This window comes from Calidris pugnax, unplaced genomic scaffold (assembly GCF_001431845.1).
Source record: "Calidris pugnax isolate Ruff unplaced genomic scaffold, ASM143184v1 scaffold42, whole genome shotgun sequence".
Taxonomy (NCBI): Eukaryota; Metazoa; Chordata; class Aves; order Charadriiformes; family Scolopacidae; genus Calidris; species Calidris pugnax.
The window spans coordinates 1,111,460-1,123,983 of record NW_015090920.1 but is presented as its reverse complement, the minus strand read 5'-3'; the positions used below and the strand labels follow the sequence as shown (position 1 = coordinate 1,123,983).

The window sequence follows — 12,524 nt, the reverse complement described above, 5'->3', positions numbered from 1 at the left end:
GGCTGGGGGGGAGGGGGGACTCCCGTGACTCTAAGACCCCTTCGGTGTCAGGGTTCGGGGGGGGTGTGGGGGGGTGTGGAATCGCCTCTCCCGGGGCTGCAGCAACGCCCGTGACACATTTTCTGTGCCTTTTCCCTTCCAAAAGGCTGTAGGACAGTCAGGTGTCCCCCGGTGTCACCGGAGATGTAAGTCCTTCCTCCTGCACGCACAGGAGCCGGGGGTGGGGGGGGGATAGCATAGGGAGCACATCAACAAGGAGGGCTGTACTAACAGCTGGTATCTACCACTGGCATCCCTTGCCTAGGAGAAGGCTTAAAACTAGTGAAAATGGTGGTTTAGGGGCAGAAGCCAGGAGAGCGGGAAGTCCCTGAGGGTCGGAAGGCTCTACAGAGGGACCTGGACAGGCTGGATGGATGGGCCAAGGCCAATGGGATGAGGTTCAACAAGGCCAAGTGCCGGGTCCTGCCCTTGGGTCCCACCAACCCCCTGCAGCGCTCCAGGCTGGGGGCAGAGTGGCTGGAGCTGCCTGGCAGAAAAGGCCCTGGGGGTGTTGGTGGACTGTGGGCTGAACAGGAGCCAGCAGTGTGCCCAGGTGGCCAAGGAGGCCACCAGCATCCTGGCCTGTGTCAGGAGCAGCGTGGCCAGCAGGAGCAGGGCAGTGATGGTGTCTCTGGACTGGGCACTGGTGAGGCCCCACCTCGAGGTCTGGGTTCAGTTCTGGGCCCCTCACCACAAGAAGGACATTGAGGGGCTGGAGCGTGTCCAGAGGAGAGCCACCAAGCTGGGGAGGGCTCTGGAGAAGAAGTCCTCCGAGGAGAGGCTGAGGGAAGTGGGCATGTTGAGTTTGGAGAAGAGGAGGCTGAGGGGAGACCTCCTTGCCCTCTCCAGCTCCCTGACAGGAGGGTGGAGAGAGGTGGGGGTTGGCCTCTTCTCCCAAGGGAATCATGACAGGAGCAGAGGCAATGGTCTGAGGTTGTGGCAGGGGAGGTTTAGATGAGATCTGAGGAAGAATGACTTTGCTGAGAGGGTGGTCAGGCCCTGGAAGGGCCTGCCCAGGGAGGTGGTGGAGTCACCATCCCTGGAGGGATTTCAGAAACGTGTAGACGTGGCACTTGAGGGCATGCTCTAGTGCCCGAGATTTTGGGGGTCTTTTGTGGTTGTGCGTGTGTGTATGGTTGGACTCGGTGATCTCAGAGGTCCTTCCCAGCCATGAAGATTTCATCATTCCGTGAAGTCTGATACCAGCAGGAGGCATCGGGACAAATGCTGTAAACATGCCATTGAAATTTGCAGTTCTCCAACTGCTGCGGGTCCCTCCTCTCTGAGAGGTTTGGGTCCAGGCTCGTGTGCTTCACAGGAGGGAGCCATTTGCCCATATTTAAGACACCACAGAGAACTGTCCCTGCTCCTGCCATTAAACTGTATTTCTCTTTGAGACATTTTAGGTTTTGGTGGATCTTTTTTTGCCAAGTAGTTCATGCACATGATGCCCAGAGGGGTGAAGGCTCTTGCCAGGCTTTCTAGGTGGATCTGCTAAGAGAAGCTTAACAGATGCACAACATGGCCTACATCGTTTCTGCCCCTGTTCTTCCAGTCCTCTTGAAGAAACTTCAGGTCTAGATGGTGTTACAGCTGCCTCCCTCCCCTTGATACCTTTCAAATGAAACAGTCTGAACAGCTCTGATTTCTTACTAAACATCTAACAGAGCCATGGAGTTGGTTATAATCCACCTTGAATCCGTTTTGCTGCCATGCAATATGCCTGAGGCTGTTTCCTACCCAAAGTCTTTGTGTTGCAGGGAGGCCAAATGAGTTATGGTTCTCAATAAACTCAGTTTGCTGCTAATCTTGAAAATGCTTGAAAGAAGTTATTTCACTTGGACTTTCAGTCAACGTCCGTAATTTCTATTTCCCTTTAAAAGCCCCACCACTGGTTCTGCAGGCATTTTATTCTTTAGTATTAAAGGATTTCATTTCGTCCTTTCTCTAGTATTAGAATTACTGAATATGCAAAGTAAGAAAATGGAACAAGCCAGTTGCTGGTTGGATTCAGGAAAGATTCCAGAAGAGAGAATACTTAGCGCCTAGTTAGAGGTCACCAAGTTTTCTCTTCTGCTGGATCCACCCTGGCAGAGAAAAGTAGATAGCAGAGGAGAGGTGTAATTTGATAAATCCCCTGGGATTTGCCAGATCTCCTGTAAAAGAGCAGATTGTCACTGAGCTTTGTGACAGTTCGCATGGACATGGAGAGGAAAGTTGACCCTGGTTGCTTGAAATCCTACAAGCTCTAATTACAGCGTGCTACGTGGGTGGGTGTCTCCTGATGGTAAATATATCACTCTTTCTGTGCTGGGTTTTACACCGCTGTGAGCAGTTGCAAAGGCTTAGGAGGGCTGTGTTTGCTGAGGGCTGTTTCTCCATCCTGCCAAGCTGTGTTGGGGCAGCCACATCTGGGGCTGGACATGGCTGAGGAGCCCAGCCAGTGCTCATCTCCCCAGCACTGGCACAGGAGAGGGGCAGAGCCATGGGACCTGTGCACAGGCAGCCTTGGGTCTCCTGGAGCCAAGGTAGCAGAGAAGTGGGTCAATAACAGCCCCGGTTAAACCTATTCAAGAGTTTGCAGCTGCAAACTTTTGCTGAAAGCTGAAGTCTTGGAGATGGAGGTATTGCAGGATGCAAGGAGTCATTCTTCCACACCAAGTTTTAAACCTAGTCCATCGTTTGCCTGGGATCACCACTGACATCCGTAAACCATCTGTCTCACTGGCTCTCCACCACTCCAGCTGTGGCATGGCTGTCCCCTCTTGGACCACAGACCAGTAGGCCAAGGCTTTTTACCCTTTTAAAATCCACTAAATCGCAGAATGCGCTGCTCTTTCAGAGCCTGTTTTGTAGATTTTTTTTTTGCCAGCCCAAGAGCATGAAACACTGGTTTTGGAAAGCACTTGGGACCTTCTGACATCCAAGTTGTAAGAGAAGTTAAACCAAGTCAGTGGGTCAGCTGCCTTTCCCAGTGGATACTCTAGTTTCTTCCATAATTTAAAAGATAGTTTGAAAGCAACTAAGCTCAAATAAAAGAAACAAGAGAATAACTGGGGATATCACAAGGCTGTTGATTTCCCTAGACAAGTTTGTGGTCGTTTTCTAGGCATTTAAGAGATTTTTCCTTTCCCCTAAATCCGTCTTGGTTTTAAAATATACAATGTGGGAAAAATAATATTGGAGTAATAGAAAACCACGCAGTTCTGCCACCACATCACACTGTCGGGACCACTGGTGTTTTTTTTTTTTTAATTCAGTAATAAAAGTGACATACAGTGAGGGCCATTTTTTGAGTGGAGATGAGCTCAGGTTAGTTTCCTCCCATCTCCTCCCCATCGCAAATTTTTCCCAGTTAAGAAAAGCTCAGTTCTGTACCCAAAGAAAAGAGCTCCCTGCCCTTCCCCTTGTCCTGGGGCTTTTCCTGTACCCGGAGATGCCATCATGTCGCGGCGGCTGGTAGTGGCTTCTCACTTGTGAAACATCACTAATGAGAACGATTTGTAATTATTTCTGGTTGCCCTGGGGATCTGCAGGAAGGTTTGTAATTCTCCCATGGCACTTTTCCCTAACCCCGTTTCACTGAATTTCACTGAATTTTAATTTTAGTTTAATTTCATTTGCGAGACTGTGCTATGGAGCTTGATGTCACTGGACTAGGCTCTTTTTAAAAAAGGTCCTGTAGCTGTGGTGGGAAGTGGAGATGTGTGTGTGAATTACCTTCGTTAGGACAGCCTTGTACTCCTCAGCTGATGGGGAACCTGGGGTGGCATCTGCCATTTGAGACCTGTTTTGGCAAGCCCAGGAAAACTTATCACCCGCCTTTCCATCCTGGAATTTAAAAGTTGCAGCTAAATAAGCGTTTGTGGGGGAAAAAAAAAATCCTCTTGCCACTAATCTTGGTCCAAGGTTGGCTCTGGCCTGCCACCAGGCAGACCCCCATCGTAGGCAGTTTCACAAGCTGCAGCGCTGGAGGGGAAGCTCAGGTGGGGACAATAACCATACACACCTGCATGTGCAGGCAAGTCAGCCTTACCTCTGCCTGTCTTTCTCGTGTGCTGCCAGGAGACCTTATTCCCTTACATCAGAAACAACGTGAAGGAGTATCTGCGCGCTCACTGGGAGGAGGAGGAGTGCCAGCGGGACGTTGGACTTCTGAGGAAACAGGTTAAGTAACGGGAGCTAAACTGTGTCTCTCCAGGTTTTCATTGCATGCCTGAGACTTAAGGTCACTCGGACTCCCCCAGTCACCCAACACAAGCCCATACCTCTCTTTGCCCCCCACAGAGGCTGGTTGCCTTAATGGGGTGATCCACCCCCACCCAAAGCCTGGAGCTGTGCTTGGGGAAGGGCTGGTGCTTGGTAGGCAGCAGCTCAGCTGCTTCCCTCAACTTGCCTTGGTCTTCACAGCCCCCAGGTGGGTGTCAAACCATGTTTTTTCAGGCTCATGCCTGCACTGTGCCCTTCTCTTGCTGAATCCACCGCCCGAGGCTTCCAGGGGCCTGTTTGGGAAGCAGTGTGTAGGGATGGCAGAGTACTCTGTACCTGAAAGGACACTGTAGAGAGGTTGGTGCTAGTCTCTTCTTGCAGGTAATTAGTGACAGAACGAGAGGGAATGGCTTCAAGCTCCAACAGGGTAGGTTTAGATTGAACATTAGGAAGGAATTTTTCACCGAAAGACTGCTCGGGCATTGGAACAGGCTGCCCAGGGAGGGGGTGGAGTCACCATCCCTGGCTGTGTTTAAGGGATGTTTAGATGCAGTGCTGAGGGACATGGTGTAGGGGAGGACTTTGTAGAGTAGGGGAGATGGTTGGACTCGATGATCCCAAGGGTCTCTTCCAACCTCAATGATTCTATGATTCTATGATTCCCTCAACTTGCCTTGGTCTTCACAGCCCCCAGGTGGGTGTCAAACCATGTTTTTTCAGGCTCATGCCTGCACTGTGCCCTTCTCTTGCTGAATCCACCGCCCGAGGCTTCCAGGGGCCTGTTTGGGAAGCAGTGTGTAGGGATGGCAGAGTACTCGTACCACACAGGGCCATCCGTAATTCAAGACCAGTGGCTGTCTGGAGGCAACAGATGAATTTGCTTCTTTGCCTTAATTTCAGTAATGAAATACTTGAGCAAAGATAATTCTTATTAGAGTATTTACAGTACAGCTGCAGTAGTGCTGATTGTTGAATTTGGAAAGTACAATCCAAGCAGGTGCTTCTAGACACTACTGAAGTCTCAGTAGCGTCAATCTCCCTGCTCTAGTGTCAGTCTCACTACTCAATCTCCCATTGAGAAAAGCATTCAAACAGTGTTGTAACCCTCAATGTGAAGAGCAGTTCAAGCTGAGTCCTGTCCTGCACAGAGGTGTGTTGATGAAGCTCTTGGACCCCTTTCCTAAATTGAGATGTTGAGACCAATCCATCTCTTCCATCCATCTCTTCAGGAGCAGAGGAAATGGTCTGAAGTTGGGGCAGGGGAGGTTTAGATGAGATCTGAGGAAGAATGACTTTCCTGAGAGGGTGGTCAGGCCCTGGAAGGGCCTGCCCAGGGAGGTGGTGGAGTCACCATCCCTGGAGGGATTTCAGAAACGTGTAGACGCGGCACTTGAGGGCATGCTCTAGTGCCTGAGATTGTTGGGGTGGGTTTTTGTTGTGGTTTTTTTGTGTATGGTTGGACTCAATGATCTCAAAAGTCCCTTCCAACCATGAAGATTCTGTGATTCCCTCACCTCCTTTTATCATGGGTGATTTCCAGGCACAGGAGGACTCCAGCTTGGATGGGGCCGTGCTGATCCCTTTGGAGAGTGGAAGCGGGGAAGAGGAGCTGGAGCGGGTCATCCAGGCGGTGGTGGACAATGTGCACTGGCAGATGTCTCTGGACAGGAAGACCACAGCACTGAAGCAGCTGCAGGGTCACATGTGGAGGGCAGCCTATGCAACTGGGCACGTCAAAGGAGAGTAAGTAATTGTGTGTCCCTCTCCCTGGTGTAGGTATGGGGTGCATCTTTCCTAGATGTCTGTCAGCAGAACAACTGCATAACCTATTCCTGGAGACAGCCCCACGTACAAATGCCTTACTACCTTGGTGTAGAAGCCAATACATCCAGTTTACAATTTACAATCCAATTTACATCCAGTCATGGCTTAAGCTAGGCCACTGCTGTCACGGAACCAGCTGCAGACACTTCCTTTCAAACTTGGTCGTGCAGTGAAACACAAATCCATCGAGCTTAATCTTTGGATCTAGGGAACCAAAAGCTCATGGTAACCTCGGGACTGACCAGTTGTCTCAGTGCCCACTGGGAAGGTGACAAGTGGGTGAGAGTGTTTCTCCTTAAGGAATAATTGGCAGGTACATGCTGGGGACACCTAGTTCTCTCGACCTAGGGAGGGTCCATAAAGGAGATGGCATCTGAGAAACAGACCAAGGCAATGGGGGTGTGACACGGGGTGATTCTGCTGCCATGACCAGCAGAACGTTCATCCAGGACAACTATCTTCTGCATGCAAAATTCAGAAAATGTCTCAATATTTCTCTACAGAGATTTCTTGGTAAAGCAGGAGACTGAGGCACAAGTAAGAACTTCTTACAGTTCTCAATCTTGCATTTTTTATCCCTGAATTGCACTCACGTTTTGGAACAAGCCAGGCTGGAAGGGTCAGATCCTTTCAATTGTTTCCTCCAGCTGTGTCTCTTACCTGTGTGTTTCCTGCCTTTCCACTTTTTTTTTTTTTTGTGTCTTCAGGCTCTTTATATTTCAGCCACAACAGCAAAATTAGGGACAACTGGAGTTAAGCCTGATCTTCTTAATTAGGTCAAGAGATAATTGGTTAAACTATGCTTTTCAAGTTCCTGAGGAAGTAAAACAAACCGTGAATTTCACAAAGTGTTTTTGCTGAAGGAAAAGGAAAAAGAGCTCAGAGAAAAATATAAACATCCACCAGAGAAAGCAACAAAACCCAAAAGCAAGTCAAGAGGGACAGCCATCCTGTTGGTTTTCTTTTAAAAACAGGGCTAATTGTCTCAGAGTGGCCCAAAAACTGTGGGGCTAGCCTTGCTGCTTGGCGGCATCCAAGGAGTGAGATCTCTAAAGTCTCCCCCTCGTTCAACTGTATCTGACACGTCAGTGTCTGAAATCCAGGCACTGAATTCAGCATGTGAACACTTGAGGTTCTGCAGGTGCCTTAGAACCTCAAAATATTTTCAGCTGACACCAGAGACATTTAATAAACAACTAGAAAAAAGAATGACCTTTTTTCTTTTTTTTTTTTTTTTTTAAATGCATAACATAACAAGGCCCTGAGCAGATGGCCAAGAAACTGGAGATGAAGAAAGAGACAGCTGATTGCTATGAGTCTGCAAAATTCAGTCCAACACCTTCTTTTGCATCTATTTGGAGTCCTCTTTCTTCAGGTGTTCAGGTGCTCGTGTCCCCGTTTCACAGAATGCTGTGGGGTTGGAAGGGACCTCTGGAGATCATCTAGTCCAACCCCCTGCCAAAGCTGGTCCACCCAGAGCAGGTTGCACAGGATAGTATCAGGGTAGTGTCTTTGGGCCTTGAGCCAAATGACCACACAAATCTTTGCAGTGCAGGAGGAAGACTGATTTGGACTGGGTTGAAAATTTGGTTCCCTGGGGATCACGTCTCCTCCAGCTCCTCTCTCCATCCTTCTGCCATATCAGACTCAAACCCCCTCCCTGCCCTTCTGAGGCTGTTTGTGGCCTTTCCTTATCAACCATCACACGTAATATTGAGGGACTGATTGTCAGCCTCACTTTGTTCCTCTTGAGCATCCTCTAGCCTTCAGTTTCTCTCATTACAGGCGTCATCTTGTAAATGCCCTTTGTATACAAAGAGCTTTTGTATGGTGCATCACGGAAGAGGTCTCGTGGTATAAATGAGGAGGGAATGAGGGAACCAACAGACGTGTCTGTTAGCAGTTACACAGCAGTTGCCTTGGCTTTGGTCACAGAATCATAGAATCACTCAGGTTGGAAAAGACCCTTGGGATCATCGAGTCCAACCATCAACCCCACTCTGCAAAGTTCTCCCCTACACTATATCCCCCAACACCACATCTAAACGATTCTTAAACACATCCAGGGATGGTGACTCAACCCCCTCCCTGGGCAGCCTGTTCCAGTCTCTGACCACTCTTGCTGTGCAGAATTGTTTCCTAAGGGCCACTCTAAACCTGCCCTGTTGCAGCTTGAAGCCATTCCCTCTTGTTCTGTCACTAATTACCTGGGAGAAGAGACCAGCACCAACCTCTTTACAATGTTCTTCCTCCTTCCTTCTCTCACGCCTTTGCTCTTGCTTATCTGTGGGCAGCTACTACCCAGGAGTTAGACAGAGCTCACATTTTGAGACTCACCTGCCCGTTGCTAGATCAATATCTTGCCTTCCCAGCACTCTGCAAGGCCAGAAGAATATGGGGAGGGGTGCTGCTGCCCAGTGAACGGGAGCTCGTTCACCCTTTGCGGTGCAGTGAGGTCAGGGACACACCTGGCCCACGGGTAGCACAACCTGACCGAGTGGCTGAATGGAGTAGCTCTGTCCTCAGTCCCTTGGGAGATGTTCCTTCCCCAAGTTGTTGTCTGGCTTCAAGCGGTGCCGCTCATCAGGCTCCTGCAGCTGCAACCTCCTCTTGGCTCCTACACATGGTCAGATCCTGGACCTGGGGGTGGGTTTGCCCCATATGGATGGAAGTTATGGCCATAGCTCTTACCAGCAGGGAAACCTCTGTAGCTGCCAGGCAGGTGGGACTCGGGATGCAGGACCCTCTCTTCTCTGTCCTTCCTTCCCCCTTATTCCTCCTTCGCAGAGAAAAGAAGCAGGATGCCACTTCCCCCAACCTTATTTCCTCTCTCCAAATGGAAGGCACTGAAGAAACTCCTGCTGAATGTCTGAAACAGCTCATCAGAGCTGCTCTCTGTGTGGCAGTAAATAAGCTGCTGGGTTGGCTGGAGCTAAGAACATCTCACCAGCTGCTGATACAGACTCCCCTGAGCAGACTGAGAATGAAGTCCCCTTACGAACTAATGGGACTGCTGCTGTTGTGCCTGGCTAAAGGTGTTCCTCCAGGTGCCTCTGGGTTTGCCCTTAACCTGCTGCCCTGTTTTACTCCAGAATCTTTGAAGACGTGGTTCCAGCCATCAGGAAGTGGCGGGAAGCAGGCATGAAGGTCTATATCTACTCCTCGGGCAGCATCGAAGCCCAGAAGCTTCTCTTCGGATACTCTACAGAAGGTGATATCCTAGAGGTAGATAGCCTTCTCACTTTCCTTACAGCTTCTCCCCCTGCAGAGCGCTTCCCTCCCACAACTGCCCTGGCCAGAACGCTTCATGAACAGAGTCTGGGACAGGAAGGTGGGGTGGTGGGTTTGACCCACAGGAGCTAAGCTCAGCCAGCTGAGTATGCTACAGAAAGGGGATGTTTGGGGGCCTGGAGGGGGATAATTGGGGGCCTGGAGGGGGATAATTAGGGGCCTGGAGCATCTCCCTTAGGAGGAGAGGCTGAGGGACTTGAGTCTTTTGAGTCTGGAGAAAAGAAGGCTGAGGGGGGATCTGATCAAGGCTTAGAAATACTTCAAGGGAGGGTGTCAGGAGGATGGGGCTGGTCTTTTTTCAGTGGTGCTCAGGGACAGGACAAGAGGAAATGGGCACAAACTTGAGTATAAGAAGTTCCACCTAAAGATGAGGAGGAACTTCTTTGCTGTGAGGGTGGCAGAGCCCTGGCAGAGGCTGCCCAGGGAGGTGGTGGAGTCTCCTTCTCTGGAGACATTCAAACCCACCTGGACACGTTCCTGTGGGACCTGCTCTGGGTGGCCCTGCTCTGGCAGGGGGTTGGACTAGATGGTCTCCAGAGGTCCCTTCCAACCCCACAGCATTCCATGATTCTATGTGTTGCTCAGGAGTGAGGTTTTCACATGGCGCTCAGCAACTGCCTTTGTTTTTCTCTCTCTTTCAGCTCTTTGATGGCCACTTTGATACCAAAATAGGCCCCAAGGTAGAAAGCGAAAGCTACAGAAGGATTGCGGCCAGTATTGGGTGTGCCACCAACAACATCCTCTTCCTGACAGATGTCCCTCGAGGTAGGTGGCCTGCCAGTCCTGTTGGTTCTCACCTGTGCAAGGGAGGCAGGTGCTCTTTAAACACGTGCCACCCATTCACCACCAGCACCCCAGAAATGCTGCAGAGACCACCTCTCTTTGGTGGCATCCCCCGAGCTGCTGCCAGGCTCCTTCCTCTACACATCCAGCCTCTCACACAGCAGCGGGATATCTGGGAGCAGTTTTGCAATGAGGGGAAAATAGGTCAAGTAGAAAACCTGCCCTTGCACCAAGCACCCAAGGAGATGCTGCTAAAGCTGAGCGGAGCGTGCGCTGAAGCAGGCAGCGTGCTCCAGTTACAAACAGGGGCAGTGGTTTTCATAGCCTGTGCTTGGGGGAGCAGATGATGTCTCCTGTGCTGCTGTGTGGCACACGTGGTGGCTGGTTCTTTGTGCCCCTTGGCACCAGCAGGAAGACATCGTTTCTGGTCACCAAGACTTGCCCCCTGGAAAGCCAGACTGAGGAAGCTGATGTATTTTCCTGCCTTTGCTGGAAACATCTTTCTGGCAGAAATGGCACTCGGTGGTGATCTCAAGTCTAAGCCAGCTCAGTCTCCAGGAGTTAGCCCTTGTCTCCTCCTGAGAGAGCCCTGGCAGCAGAGTTGGTGGGAGCTTGTAATTACCTCCTTTTCCCTTTATTGTCTTCAGTTGGCCTCTTGCTGTGCTTGGGGAGCAAAGGAAGCTTGTGAGAAGTGACTCTCAGCAGGGTGTGTTGGAGCCACTAGTGCCACAGCCCAGCTTCTTCGTGACAGGAATCGAGCTGCCAGTAGGTGCTGCCTGCACGGTGCCTTGGGTGGCCACCAGCTGGGAGAGGGGAGGAGATGGGGAGGCAGCCAGCTCCCATCCTCTCATAGAATTGTCTCAGTTGGAAGGGACCTTTAAGATCATCTGGTCCAACCATCAACCTAACTCTGATAAAAAAAAAACCCAAAAGAAAACCATACAAAACACCTTCCCCCCACATCACTAAACCATGTCTCTAAGCACTATGTCAACCCATCTTTTGAACCCCTCCAGGGATGGTGCCTCAACCCCTTCCCTGGGCAGCCCATTCCAAGGCTTCATAACCCTTTCTGTGTAAAAATTTTTCCTAATCTCCAAGCTGCACCTCCCCTGGTGCAACTTGAGGCCGTTTCCTCTTGTCCCATCACCTGTTCCTTGGGAGCAGAGACCGACCCCCCCTGGCTACACCCTCCTTTCAGGGAGTTGGAGAGAGCAATAAGGTCTCCCCTCAGCCTCCTCTTCTCCAGGCTGAACACCCCCAGCTCCCTGAGCCTCTCCTCAGGAGACTTGTTCTCCAGACCCCTCACCAGCTTTGTTGCCCTTCTCTGGACCTGCTCTAGCCCCTCAAAGTCTTTCATGTAGTGAGGGGCCCAGAACTGGACCCAGCCCTCGAGGTGAGGCCTCACCAGTGCCCAGCACAGGGAGACCATCACCTCCTGAGTCCTACTCCCCACGCTGCTCCTGACACAGGCCAGGATGCTGGTGGCCTTCTTGGCCACCTGGGCACACTGCTGGCTCCTGTTCAGCCGGTGTCCACCAACACCCCCAGGGCCTTTTCTGCCAGGCAGCTCCAGCCACTCTGCCCCCAGCCTCACCTCAGGCAGCAGCTCCAGTGATCCACAGAAGGTCTCCCGGGAGCTGGTCCCTGGCTTAGAGCCTTGCAACGCCATGTGCAAATGCTGTTCTTTCAGTCTCAACCTTTGAAAGCACCCAAAACTTGGGTGTTTTGGGGCATCTCCAGGCCTTAACGAGAGGTTGATTGATAAGCACATCTCATCTCCACTCTCCCCCCCTCTGTTTCAGAAGCCAACGCAGCCGAGGAAGCGGATACTCACGTGGCCGTGGTGATCAGACCAGGCAACGCAGGCCTGACGGACGATGAGAAGTCCTACTACAGCCTCATCTCCTCTTTCACTGAACTCTTCCTGCCTTCCTCCACTTAGGGAAAGCGGCGCACACGCAAAGGACTCTGCTTCACCCGAATTGTCTCTGTGTAACTTTAGGTAAATTTTCATCATCAGAATTTAAAAACCAAACCCACATCGTGTCTTGGCCCCGTGACTAGTGCAGACAGGTATGGATGGAGAGGATGGTATGGAGTCACTTGTGCAGTAGGACAGAGGCCTGTGGCAGGTGGAGCTGGGAGCAGGGTGAGGAGCAGCAGCCACGAGCCCTGCTGTTTCCTCCCCTTTCCCAGCAAACAGTTAGTTCAGGGGATGTGTCCTTCAGATCCCCCCCTTGAAATCTGGTGCTGAGACACCCCACCATTAGCTCTGGGCTCTGCAAACAAAGTGTGTGTGTGTGTCCCTGTCCCAGAGGGACCTCCAGGAACCACGAGGGGATCTGAGCTTCTTCCTGCAGGTGGGGTTGCTGCCC

The 12,524-nt window shown here is 51.1% G+C and overlaps 1 protein-coding gene across 1 annotated transcript; it reads left to right on the top strand.

Moving 5' to 3' along the window:
- Positions 1–4,056: 4,056 nt before the first annotated feature.
- On the top strand, positions 4,057–12,186 carry ENOPH1 (enolase-phosphatase 1; the record flags this gene model as incomplete). The annotated part of the gene is made up of 5 exons (XM_014949808.1): positions 4,057–4,206; positions 5,789–5,991; positions 9,165–9,297; positions 10,005–10,128; positions 11,952–12,186. Coding segments are annotated over 5 exons (750 nt in total), but the record flags the coding sequence as incomplete, so codon positions are not given.
- Positions 12,187–12,524: the final 338 nt, after the last annotated feature.